This window comes from Strigops habroptila, chromosome 11 (assembly GCF_004027225.2).
Source record: "Strigops habroptila isolate Jane chromosome 11, bStrHab1.2.pri, whole genome shotgun sequence".
In the NCBI taxonomy this organism is placed as follows: domain Eukaryota; kingdom Metazoa; phylum Chordata; class Aves; order Psittaciformes; family Psittacidae; genus Strigops; species Strigops habroptila.
Window position 1 is genome coordinate 23,899,558 of NC_046360.1, and position 13,172 is coordinate 23,912,729.

The 13,172-nt window shown below is 40.4% G+C and overlaps 1 protein-coding gene across 6 annotated transcripts in view; it reads right to left on the reverse strand.

Annotated features, from left to right (window-relative positions):
- Positions 1–10,169, reverse strand: part of DCP1A (decapping mRNA 1A) — a 37,570-nt gene extending 27,401 nt beyond the window's left edge. The window contains exons 1-3 of one of the 6 annotated variants that reach the window (XM_030501219.1): positions 9,922–10,167; positions 8,824–8,864; positions 7,094–7,221 (exon numbers count right to left, since the gene is read on the reverse strand). In XM_030501219.1, the coding sequence (XP_030357079.1) occupies positions 7,094–7,221; positions 8,824–8,864; positions 9,922–10,056 (304 nt within the window). In that variant the 5' untranslated portion in view covers positions 10,057–10,167. Of the gene's footprint in view, positions 1–7,093; positions 7,222–7,318; positions 7,400–7,419; positions 8,153–8,823; positions 8,865–9,921 lie in introns of those variants that run through there. The other 5 variants (XM_030501218.1, XM_030501223.1, XM_030501221.1 and 2 more) reach the window with 5 other exon arrangements.
- Positions 10,170–13,172: the final 3,003 nt, after the last annotated feature.

Sequence of the window (13,172 nt, forward strand, 5' to 3'; positions counted from 1 at the left end):
AAGACCAGAAGTAGATTCAAATCTCAGTTTGGTGTACAGACTACCAGGCTTTTTTCCACTTTGTATTACTGGCAAGCAATCAGAGGGAGCCACCACAAAACATTAAGAGTACTCCAAAGACATAGAACAGATTATGAACAAGTAAACTTGGGCATTAACTTAGATATGGTCCAACAGGCTGGAATGTTTACCTTCCTCTTTTCAAAAGAGGAATTATCAATTCAGCTCCCTTGCCCCAGAAGTATGTGTGTCCAACTCCATTACTGTATTTGACATACTTCATGCATGCCTGCAATTTTAGCTGTGAACATCCTTTCATTAAAAAAAGAGAGCTGGTACTTACCAGTTCTTTTATACATATGTGATCTTTTTACTACACCCAGCAAAAACATCAGCTGAATGTTCATAAGTCTAATGGCATATCTTTCTACTGCAGTTCTTTTAAGATTTTCATCCAACAAAAGCCAATAAATTAAGTGACTCATTTTTTCATTTACTTCAACACTTTCTATCCAGCTTTTCTACGCTGAATGCTGGGCAGCATCTTCAGTAATCAAGTAGAAGCAGTTTGTAATCATCATCAGCAATATCTTTCAGTTGGATTCACACTACATTTTGACACACAAGAAGTAATGAGTAATCCATACCACAGACATCAGACTTTATAAAATGAAAAGAAGTCATCAGTTATCTTCATCTACACTCTTCTCTGACATATGTAATTTTTATTAGAAACACTGACCCACAAATATTTATCTAAACACAACACTCCTCTCCAAACTTGACTGGGTCAATCATTAAAACTTGATTGAAATTGCCAATTTCAATTAAGCAAATTAAGCAAATTTCAATTAAGCATATTCTCTAAAACAGAGATTTTAAGAAAACAAAAGTATTATGGAAGTCCTCCTGCTCAAGCCTAACAGCTGGGTGACACCAAAAGGAAGATCTTGGCCTCTTCAGCACCACACTCCCATTGCTCCCTCAGGCACTGTTCCAATGCTGCCCAGACAGCAGATCGGAATTAAGAGTGGGGATAGCAAAGAGCAACAATGAGATGGGGGCCTCACTCTTCGGTAACATAAAATGAAGTTGCATCCCAAAGCTGTACTTTCACTTCAGTCTCCATTTTAACTAAGCAGAAAGAAGCGGTGTCACCACTCTTACATTCCCACAACTTTGCCATTGACTCATCCTACTCCAGTTCACCTCTCTCCCTCAGTCAACTGGATACATTTTAGTCTAGAATAGTTCCTTGATACTATTTGTGCCTCAAGTTCACAAACATGCCATGTAGTACAAGAGAGAGAACAGAAACAAGAAGCTGGGGGCAGCACAGTAAGACAAAACTGTTAAAATGTTAATGAAACTGTAGTCAGAGAATACCAGGCCAGAAGTGCACATGGGACTCGCCAGCACTGCTAGTTTCAGCAGTTCCAGACGCTACCACTCTCTTGCCTTAGGCAGTTCAGCCATTTGTGCAGACAGAGCTTCATCTCACTCAAAAAGATGATGGTTAAAAGTTACCTTAACTAGCTGGAAGAGTTGACAGAAGAGACAGAAGTTTTATTTTACAGTTCCAATTTAGATGTTCCTATTCAACGAAAAGTAACAACTGGAAGGGGAGGACAAATAACAACCTTTCAAGCTGTCTCTAGAAAGCAAGCACTCAATTTGAAACCCATCTTACAGGAAATCATCTATAAAGAAAAGCACGTACACAGATCATTCACATATGGTATATGCATCATTTTACACTTCAAATAGAGTTTTAGACAAAAGCATATAAAGCAATCTCTCTCAAAGCTCACAGTTCTTCTACCAGCAAGGTTAGCTGAAATGTCACCTCTCCTCAGTCAATCTGCTCTAATATCTTCTTCACTGAGATTCCTCATTCCCTATTCATATTTTCCTCAATTTAAATATTAGCCTGCCACATAGATTTATAAATCACTAGAATTAATAATAAAAAAGCCCCTCCCTTTCTTATTGTTTGAATATCTAAGGCTATCTCACAAATACAGTTCACAGCACAGTCCCACAAGCAGTTGCACTGGAGTAATTCAGCAGGTGGCAAGCAGGATCCAAGACCAGGATGTTTTAACAAATGCCACCTGACGAAGTACAGTGTGAAAAAGAGTGATTACTACTTTGCTACACCAAACCAGAGTGGAAACCCCCTTCCAGTTAGAGTGCCATCTTTCAGGTCAAACAAAATATTTTTAGAACTTAACAGCTTTCAACGGTTCCTCCCCCCACAGCTTTTATTGCTGCTTCTGAGGTACCAGGAACAGGCTCCTTTCTTATCTCAGCCTGAACCGCTGGGTTAATGCACTTGCTGGAGCACCATTCAGCTTCAGCAAGCACAGAGATATGTTATACTTAATGCATTGCCAGCTGGGAACAGAGGTGATAATGAGAGACTTTCCTTACCAGCAAAGATGCCCTGTTTTAAAACCACTCATGAGCTCTTTCAAAGAATTTTAATTGGAATTATGGAACTCATTCTGCTTTTGATATTCTGAATATAACTTTGGGTAATTAATAATAATACAGCAAGCCCAGGAGACAGCACTTTAACTTAGTTTACAACTTAAACATACAAACCTTTCCAAAATCCATTATTTTTGGTTTACTAACTCTTACCCTTGGACAGGAATAAGAAGCAAGAGAAAACAAAAAACCCACACCAAACAAGGACCATTTATTTTAATACCCAAGTTTTATGCTTGGCATCTGTCTTTTCAGCACCATGGAAACCAATCTGCCTGACCTTGCAAGTGAACTAGCTTGGATTAAAAAGCCTTTTCATCAAGACCAACACCACCAATACAGAGGAAAAGTTATAAATGAGAAAGACTTTGGGGAATACTTCTTGCAGACTTCAAGAGGTAAGTTGACCATTGCTTAAAACTTTGACTAATTTTCCTCTATTATTAAGCACACTATCAACTATCATCTCCAATTTCTCACATTACAGCTCTGAACTTTCAGACTGGATGATTGTTACTTTTACTGGCAGAACTGTATGTATTTTTTAAACAGAGTTTAGCAGACTTCACAAAATACAGACAAAAAGAAACACGCTTCGATTCATTAAAAAAAATGGCCAGTAAGATTCAATGCTTCATGAACAAATATTCTAAAGAATGTGCATGTGTCTAGAGGGAAAGTTATACAAGGATCATATGGACCCGGCAACACACATTCCAGTTTAAGCAATAATAAATAGCACATTAAGTATGAAGTATAATCTAAAGAAAATATAAAATCTACCTTTTAAGATGAATTCTAAATCAGAAAAAATGTTACATTAAGCAGAACAATTTCTTTTCATTTTGATAATTTCTTGATTTGTTCACATTTACAGATATTCGCTTTCTTCAGTTCTTTCTAACAATGAAAAGTAGAATACCTTTTTTCCTATTTACCACTGTAACTGGTAAAATGTCTCAGAGCTTCTCAGTCACACTCCTGACTATTTTTGCTTTAAGATCTGATGTAATGAATCATGAACAAACAGACTAAGTTTTCAGGCAGCATTACATACAACTTTATAAGTAGATATAGCGTTTCTCAAAGACTTGGGGCTAGGTATTCTTTCAGGGCTTGAACCATATTATGCAGCCAGAATGATTGGGGGGGGAGGAGGGGGAAATAAAAAAAATCTGGAGTTAAGGAAGATTTCCCCATTAATGACTAAAATACTGAAAAGGTGGCGAAATCACCTCTATGTGTCTAACATCTAACCAGATCAATGAGTAACAAATAGACCCAAATGTCTTCCATTCGTTGAGAGACACAACAAAAGTTAGATGTAAGAAAGCCACTGTATTACTTGGTCTATTCCCCTTCCAGAACACCCATGAAAGACTCCCTCATATCTCACCTTGCAAAAACAGAGGGATAAAGGATCTCATGTCTACAGCTTAATGAAAGTTAGTTCTGATATGCAAACTAAAGATTCCATTGCATATTAAAAATAAGTACTTGAACAAATAAAACTATAAAAGAATGGTAAAACCTACCAAAAATATGATCTGGCGTGACAGGCTATACATTCTTATAGCTTCCTGCCAAGCAAAATGAATATTTTTGTAATATACTGCTTGCAAAGTTCCTCACATACCTTGTTAGAAGCTCTGCACAGACTGGAGTATGTTACATGACATACTCAGAACAGCTCTCACGCTATTTAAGACAGAAATGCCAGAGGTCCAATCTGGTAAATGTAACAGACTTCACCCTCATTATCTTAAGACAGAATCCCAGAACAAAATGTTTATAAAACAGTAGTATCATATTAGGTTATAAAGATTGTTAACATGGAACCTTCCCTGTGTATGTGGTGGCATAATTTTGCTCTGATCATCTTCTATTTCTACTATGCCCTGTGGAAGCGTAAACCCAGATTTGTCACTGGTCCTGTTACAACCTAAATAAATAGGCATAAAATATGTTTGACTCTGTCAAAGAGCAGTATTAATAAACACTATTTTAGGTTTTTAATAAGATAGTCTGAACCCCATCTGTAAGCTAAGGAAACAGAATCAACAGTTCAATCATTCAGCAATCTTCACAGGACAACTTACTGTTAAGACTTTACAATGATCATGGTAGGTTTCCTCAAGCAGGATACAAAAAACCCCAAACCACTACAGAGAAACAGGCTGTTGCCAACCCTCTGTGTAAGAGGTAATTTTTCCTTCTACAACCTAGCAGTCCCTCCTCTTTCAGTCATTAAAGGATTTCAGAAGAACTTCACATTAAGCCCTGAGATACACATCACATTAACCACTGGCTTAAACCTATTTGAGTTAGTCCCAAAAATGCCAAAGTTATTCATGCCAGCAGGCAGCTGAGCAGAAGCAGACACCCTTCTGCATAAAAGACACTCTTGAATCTACACATGCAAATAAAACATACATGTTGAAATTTATCTGCAAATCCAAATTAATACTGAAGAGGTCTTTTGGGGGTGTTCTTCGGTTGGCTTTTGGGGTTTTTTTTTTTGTTTGGTTGGTTTTTTTGTGGGCTTTTTTTTGGGTTTTTTTTAAGTTTCATGAACACTCTGCAGATAGAGGCAAACAGCTTTAACACTGAAGATTTCAATCATATAATTTGTTTTTTTCTAACCAATTCAGGGAACCAAGGTCAGCAAATTTTAGAAACTGCACGTAAGAAAGAAAATCCAAACACAACTAAATGCAAAACATAAGGGAGTTAGCTGTGCTGAAAAGGAATAAAAAGCTTGGATACTGTTTTCTATGCATTTAAGCTTGTATTTGAACAAAATGAACACTGGCAGAGCACACAAAAAACTGATCTCCTGCTTATTTGTGGCACTTGGGGAAATAACTGATAATGTGCAGATTGAACATTTTCAATCTGCAATCAGCATAGACTGTTTCTGGACGTGCTACCACCCTTTTCCAGGAGACAGGACAGAGTGAGGAAACAAAGGACAGTTTCTGACCAAAGTCTCTTAAAGAGCCTTTTAAAATGGGAAAGATACAAGGGGGGGGGGGGGGGGGGAAGGGATACTCTCAATTCCTTCAGAATACAATTATCTCCTGTATCCAGTCTACAAAGCCTATAACATTTTCCTTGCTCACCTTTGTATGAATGTCTTCCTTCCTTGTACCTTTTATGTCATCTCTATCCTAACTCCCACAGATCTTACACAATAGTGTCCCACAGGAAGAGGGGAGCTTTCATCAATGAAAAAAAAAAAAAAAAGGCACATAATTAGCTTTAGGGGTTGCTAATGAACTCACACACAGCCGCCCTTCTGACTGCTTCCTTTAAGTGATCCTCTCATCACTCCCACTATCATACACCATGGTCATTCCGCAGTAGCTCCCATTTCCCTGATACCATCAGCAGTTCCAACAAACAAATGAATCAACTTCCTGCTTCCCTTACCCCACAATTCCCCAATCTCACAATTGCACTTCTTTCTTCTACCATCACCTCATCAGCCATCCTACCCCTACCACCATCACCTACAGCTCCTCCTCCTCCCAAACCAACTTTAGCAACCTGCTAAAACATCCAACTCAATGTAGTGTTTTTCCTCTCCCAATTTCTTGCCAGTCATTTACTTCCCTAATCATCCAGGATTCACATCTTCCTGAGAAGTTTTGACTTTTTCCTCTCAATGACACTTACAGAAGGAGGATTGCCAAGATTATCAGAGACCACCTACCTTATGTTGTTCTTTATCACCATAACAGAATCTATGCTACTACTCACAGACCCTAGAGGCTTTCCGAGGGTGAAAAAGGAAGGGATTAACATTTGACTGCTCTTTTGGCTACACTGAAGTGTGGCCAAAGCAGTGTTTCTGTCTGTAATTCAAGGGGATATTCTGACAGGAAGAAGACATGGTGTTGAGAAGTACTGTATTGAAACAGCATACAGGCAGGTTCTCCGAGTAACTAAGAGGAACCTGTCATGAGACAGCAGCAAACTAGTCTGAAGAACTCTGCCTAGAAAAGAGGACATGAAACGGTACCTTTGTATCAGGAGGACCCCCTGCTCTGTGGAGTGCCTTTTTTTTATCTACTTAACCTACTGTGAATTCCATATACACACATACGCCCTCCTCCCCTTTGTAAGGGCTACATAATTTAGCAGGACTTTTTGTGTGTACCTACTTGGAACACAGTACACTAGGACTCTGAAGCTTGACTGATGTTCCAACACACTATTAGATTTCAAAAGGCAGCAAGAAGCCACTGACTATTATTTCACCACTCATCTGTACAACAACTATCCCAACACCCGAACTTGCTGGAGTCTAGACTCCAGGAAATTTAGTATAGATATCTATCTCCCAAGTCCAAAACCTACTGTGGAGAAAGAAATCTTTAACCTAGAGCTGAGCAATTGTCTCAATTTCTTGAAGCAGCTACCAATTAATATTTATTTTTTTTCTTGCAAAAGAGGAAGCCCTTAGAACATCAGCAGACGTTTCACTGGAACCTGCCCTATCACATTATACTTGAAACAGACATCACAGTAATCAGAAATGGTCTAGGTTATAAAACAGAACATGAAGTTTATATCAATTAGAGAAAGTTATACTCACAATTAGCATTTCTGTAGAGAAGAAAAGGTTCATGGAGCTGAAACTCTAAATCTTTATTTACTGGTTCAACCAGGTTGTGCATGTTCAGTCGATTCACTATCGTAAAACCATGATAAGGAGAAGCTGACCTATTGTTTCAATTAAAACAAAACCAAGGATTAATACCTTCATCAATGTATATTATTTTCTGAAACAGTTATGAATTAATTTTCAAATCCCTATTGCTTTATTAGGTGAAGCTTTAACAGTCCTGAAGCTTCGTCTATGCCATTCTTCTATGCCATTTCTTGGCATGCTGACTCATTTCAATTTAAAATTATGCTTACCTCAAAGTAGGATTAGGATTAACATTACAGTTCTACACTGCTAAACTGCTGAATCACAGATATGCCTCAAAAAAACCCCTCAATCTATTCAAAAAAATCAGAGCAGGTGCAGGATTAAAATGCAAGTGTGTTCGATACTTCACATGAGATAATTTTGAGGTATTTTAGAACTGCTTAGTGAAACAATTTTTATTATCTAGATTTTTGCTAGACACCAGGTGGTAAAACAAAACATTAAGCAAGCACTGCAAGTTCAAGACAGTTTTAGAACTGTTTTCTCTTGCCATGTGAATGTCCTGTCAGCACACACAATTGTGCCTGCAAGCACTCATATAATCAAGAGCAGCATGGTGAAGGGGTGGTAAAAACCAGATATAATTAGCCAGTAAATGTTAAGATTTCTGTAACAACATGGCCACCTCTACCAAATGACCAGCAACAAAATCTGTCTATGGATGGAGCAAGCAATTCTTACCATCACAAGTCAACCTTTTAATGTGCACAATAGAACTTGTTTGAAATAATCAGGTAGTTACAGGGAAACTTTCTGCCTTTTTTGTCCTGTTTTAGTTTGGTTGGCTTTCTTACACTAAGTATTTCCAAGCTTGGAGCTAAAGTAAAGCAGACAGGAACTGGTTACTAGTACCCCTTCACAGTGCCAGGATAAAATATTGCAATGACCTAGCCTGTGGCAGTCTGTGCCAGGTCTGCGTTATTTATATGTCCCATATTGACCAGTGAAATTTCTTTGTTAGATTTTTTTATTTGCCTGTAATTCAAAAACTTAAATCTGTGGTTGGTTTCACGTGCTGGTTCTCCCTTTGCACCCCTTTTCTCCATCCTGTATAACTGGAAGTTTCTTCCATGGTTTTGATGAGGAAATCAAGGAACCCCCCCAAACTATACACTCGCAGATCTCCAGCCTTTAGGCAACTTGGTTTATTTACAAAAATTTCTGCCATATCCTGACAGTAAGTTAGGACAGATTATTGCTTTCACAATCAAGTGTATTGCTTTTACAATCAACTTTATGGATTATAAGAGACAAAAGACTCAACATTTAACTCAATACATTAACAAATGCTACTGCATTAATCAAATGAGCTTGATAAACTAGGTTTTTGTGTGGCTAGATATGCAGTGTTCATCAAATTTTATGATGTTTCAGCAGCACTTTTAAGTGCTTTTGTTAGTTATTCACTTATGTGCAGAGTAGTTTATTCTTTTTCAAGTGCGTATACAGAGACTAACAGCTGGACAAATGAGCAATTATGAGTTTACTGGATGCAGTAAACCCAGTATGAATACCACACATGAAGCCACCTGAGGTTTGTTTTCTTATGGAAGGGAACCACCCCACCCTCTTCCAAAAACCCCAACCAACCAACAACAAAACATCTTTACCTCTTGTACACAAACAAGGTCCCTTCTATGTTGGTTTTCTCCTAAAAAAAGACAACAATTGTATTTAAGGGATATGTTTGTTCACAGAGTTATGTAGCTTTTGTACAGCATTTTATTTACAAACATTTATAACATCCTTTTATTTCCATAAGGTTTGACAACATAAGACTAAAATCAGGATCTCTTATTTTCAGAAACTACCTGTTTTTAATTAGTAAGGTAGGAAATTAAACCCATTTCCAGATTTTGCTCATGCTATCAACCTGATGGTGGGATATACATTAGTTTACAGCCTTCCTATGCTGAGCCTCATGGGTTAGGGCTGAACACCTTTCTCACAACTCCTCGTTTTAAATATGGACCACAGGCCACTAGTCTAAAAATACCAGACAGGTAGTCTTCCACAACAGCAATGACAGCACAGCCAACAACAAAACAATTATGGACCATAGCTCTTTCCTACTTCAGTTTTCAAAGCAACCTTTGCCATGTGCTTATGACCTGCAAACACCAAAAGCTGTGTGCAGCTCCAGTGCTGCACACGACAACATGAAGTTCCACATATTTCCATTTTTATAGTTTTACGATAAAACTGATGCCCAAGCAAAAACTGCATTTTAATGCTGTGACAAACGCTAACACTTCTCAAATCTCACTCCTACTAAATCAGGGCTCTGTTCAACATACGTAAGCAACAACAACAAATTACAATTAAAAAACAAACAACAAGAAGTAAACGGAACAACAGCCACCAAGAGCAAAAGAAACCTCCAGCCCCGCTGCTGTTTCGGTCACAGCTACCCGGAGGCGCTGAACGACGCGTAGGCACCGGCTCGCTCTCTCTCCAGCACAGGCGCCCTCCGGGGCCGACACCCGCGCGGGGAGCAAGCACCCAAATCCCAAACTTCGCCTTGGGCGAGAGCAGCCCCGGCCGGCTCCCCGTGCGCAGGCCCCGGTCCAGGCGGCTGCTGGGGCGAGGGCACAGGCAAACGGAGCCCCGGCCCGGCCACGGCCGCGAACGCCCTGCATTAGGCTGCGCCGCCGCCACCCGGTCCGGCCCGGGCGTGGAAAGAGCCGAGCCCGCTTCTCCGGACTTACCCACTCGTTGGCCTTCGGGCTGAAGCTGTAGAGCGCTACCTGCCCGGTCACGTCAGCGATGCTGGTGATGTAGGGGTCGTGCTGCTGCAGGGCCGCCAGGCTGATCTCCTGCCCCGCTCTGCTCACCGACTCCATCTTGGCTCCCAGCAGCCACTCGCGGCGGAGGCCAAGAAGCCGCCGCGTGGTGTCACCGGCGCACTCGTCCCCGCCGCCGGCCGGAACACCAAGCCCCGTGCCTGCCGTTCCGCCCGCACGTTAGCCCTCACCAGCGCTGCGCCGTGGTAGCTGCCGGCCGGGGATCCCGCCAGCTGGCAGCAGGGTGGCTCTTCCCGCCCCCTGGGGACCCAGAGCCCCTTCCCCGGGTCCGCGGGCTTCCGTCTCCCCCACCTCGCAGCTCCCGCGCCCGTGGGGCTTGGGCAGCGACTGTGCCCGAAGCAGCCCCGGCACTGCTGCTTCTCCGGGTTCAAGCAAACGCGTGGTAGCCAGGCTGTGGCGTGTCCCCCCATGGCACCAGCAGAGCGGGCGGTGGGCAGCCGCCGTGGCTGGACCTCCACCAGCTGCGGATTCGGCCAAGCTCCTCCACGGCAGGTGGCACAGCTGTGCGATGGCCTCCATGCTCTGATGCCCCCGGGCGCTCAGAGGCACTGGCCATTGCCATACCCTACCAGGCAGAGAGCTGTGCTCCCTCACTGCCGCCTCCCTCCAACTTAAGTTGGCTGTAGCTGCATCAAAAGGCATGTCGCTCAGGCTCAGCTCATGCAGTGCTGCGAGGAAAGGACTTTACGTCCTTTGTTAAAGAAGGGACCCTATCAGCCAGGTTTCCCAGCACCATTCCTGGTACTTGGCCGTTTGAGCATGGTGTATGAAATTTTCAGTTAACTTCCGAGTTGTCTCTGCACATCTGGACATGCTATAAATGCAAATATCTTCTTTGTTTCAATTGGACTGATTATGCTGAAGACCTGTGTATTATTTATACTGTAAGAGGTACTTTTTTATTTACTGACATTAGTAATAGAAAGGCTTCTGATTTTACTCCAGTCTGGCATACGAAGTGCAATGAGCTGGGTCACAGGCCTGAGAAATTATCTTCCAGTACTTTGGAGGAGTTGCTGTTTGTTCACATGTCCATCGATATCTGGTGTCTGAATAATTTACAGGCTGCATGAGATATGGAATTTTCAATGTTTTTTAAGGTATAGTATTTTTTCGTATGTAAATATAGTATATATTTGTAATATATACTTTTATACTAACATACTTTTCTCAGGTATAGTAAACATCTGCTGTTCTATGCAGTACATGTTTAAGTTTGCTGGAACAAGAACAAGGTAACATGCAGTGCACTGAGCTTTGTTCCTGCGATTGTTTGTTTGTTTGTTTATTTATTATCATTAGTGGATTTTAGGAGCAGGAAAGTATAGAACATTTATTAGGGCCAAGACATGAATGACCTCCAAGATGGATCACTGAGGTTCAACTATCTCTGTAGCATTTTGTGCAATCTGACAGGAAAAAACAGGATTGTAAATTTCTAAACAAAACCAAGTTTGTGGCAAGCTTCTGACCCTTCTGAGAATGTGAAGAATTTCCATTAAGCTCTGTGGACAGGTCATGTTCTTCTCCACTGCAGGTAGACATACTTCTGATTTTAATACATCTTTACAATAATAATCCTCACCCCCAATGGCAGACATATAATGCACAAGCTATATGTAAGGACCCAGCAGCAGTTGTGTGGTTCCATATAAAGTCTTTCTGACAAACATTGGAAATACCAAGTTCCAATATAATATTATTTTTCTAAATTATAAAAGTTAAGCATTTTGGAGAGAACATGAATTTACCTATTCTGATGTCAGACAGTTCTAGTATGAAATGAAAAGATATTTCTTAAAAAAAAAATAAAAATAGTTGTTTGGACACAAAACTCCTGTGTATTTCATCCCAGTGACTCACCCCAAATCCCAAGACCTCCCATGAGTAAAAAATATGAAGAAATATAAAAATCATATAGAATGTCTTAGAGTTTCATAAATCTTCCATCCCCTTCTAAGGGTTTTACCACAGGAGGGCCCTGTACAATTTGAGCTTTCATTGGTTCTGTTTGTAAACTACATATAATTGTTTCCATCAAGGGCAAACAATGACACATAAATGATATAAAAAATATTTAGATATAAAATGTCTAGTTGTTTTTCAGTAACACTCCGTATTAGGAAAAGATAGTATGAGGAAATTAAAGTTTGAAAACAATAATTATAAAAAGACAACATTCGAAGGGCTCAAATACAACAGAATGAAAAAGAGAACAAATTTTTTAAGAGCTGGTTTTAAACAGCATTTTAAGTATCTACAGCAAACCCTCCTTTCTGATTACTGTAAAGCGAAGGTCTCTTTCAAAGTAGAAAACTTATTTGCAAAGGACAGCCTGCTGCTGTGAATTGTTCTCAAGTGTGAAAACTCCTTGGCTTCATCTTCAATAAGAAATGAAATATGAGGAGCATCGATAAAGAAAGAGAAGCGGGGGTTTCTGGTTGTGGATTGCTTTCCTTGTCCGCTAATTCCAGTTCTGCATTTTAGTGAATTTAGTCTCCTTGCCCTTCTTCACTGTTGTTGCCTTGGAATAAAATATTTTATATCAGAAATGAGTCATATGGCCTGCCATCTGCTTCCTCAACCTTGAAGTACACCAAAGTATACAGTATACTTAGACTCAAGCTGTGACCTCAGCGTAAACAGAAATCTTGTATCCATTCAGGCTTGTTCTGTGATTAGTGTATATTGCAAATCTCTTTGTTTTCTCTTGAAGCTACTCAGCAATTACTGCTGGGGAAATGTTCATCTGCCACTCTGTGCTCCTGATTCTTGCACTGAACGGGGCAGAAGCGGGATGATGCCCTCTTGGTGCTTTTCCTGTGAGTACAGGGACAGATTCCATTTGTGTTTTAACAAGCGAAGCGAACATTATGTTGTGTATTTCAGTTATTCAGCTGAGGTTTTATAGGACAGGATATGATGGTTTATTACCCCAAGTGCTGTTATCTACTTGATATATGTTAATATTAAGGTGGGTGAAATAATAAAGACCCTCTTTTATGCCTTCAGTTGCTTGTGGCAGCGTGGCTTAGTCTGTCTATTGATGTCTGCTCTGCTGTTTGCAGTTATGTTATTCAAACTATTTTTCTGCCCCCTGTTTTTTACACAGCTGATTCCTTATGTATTCCCAAAGTTTATTTGGTCTGCAGTCA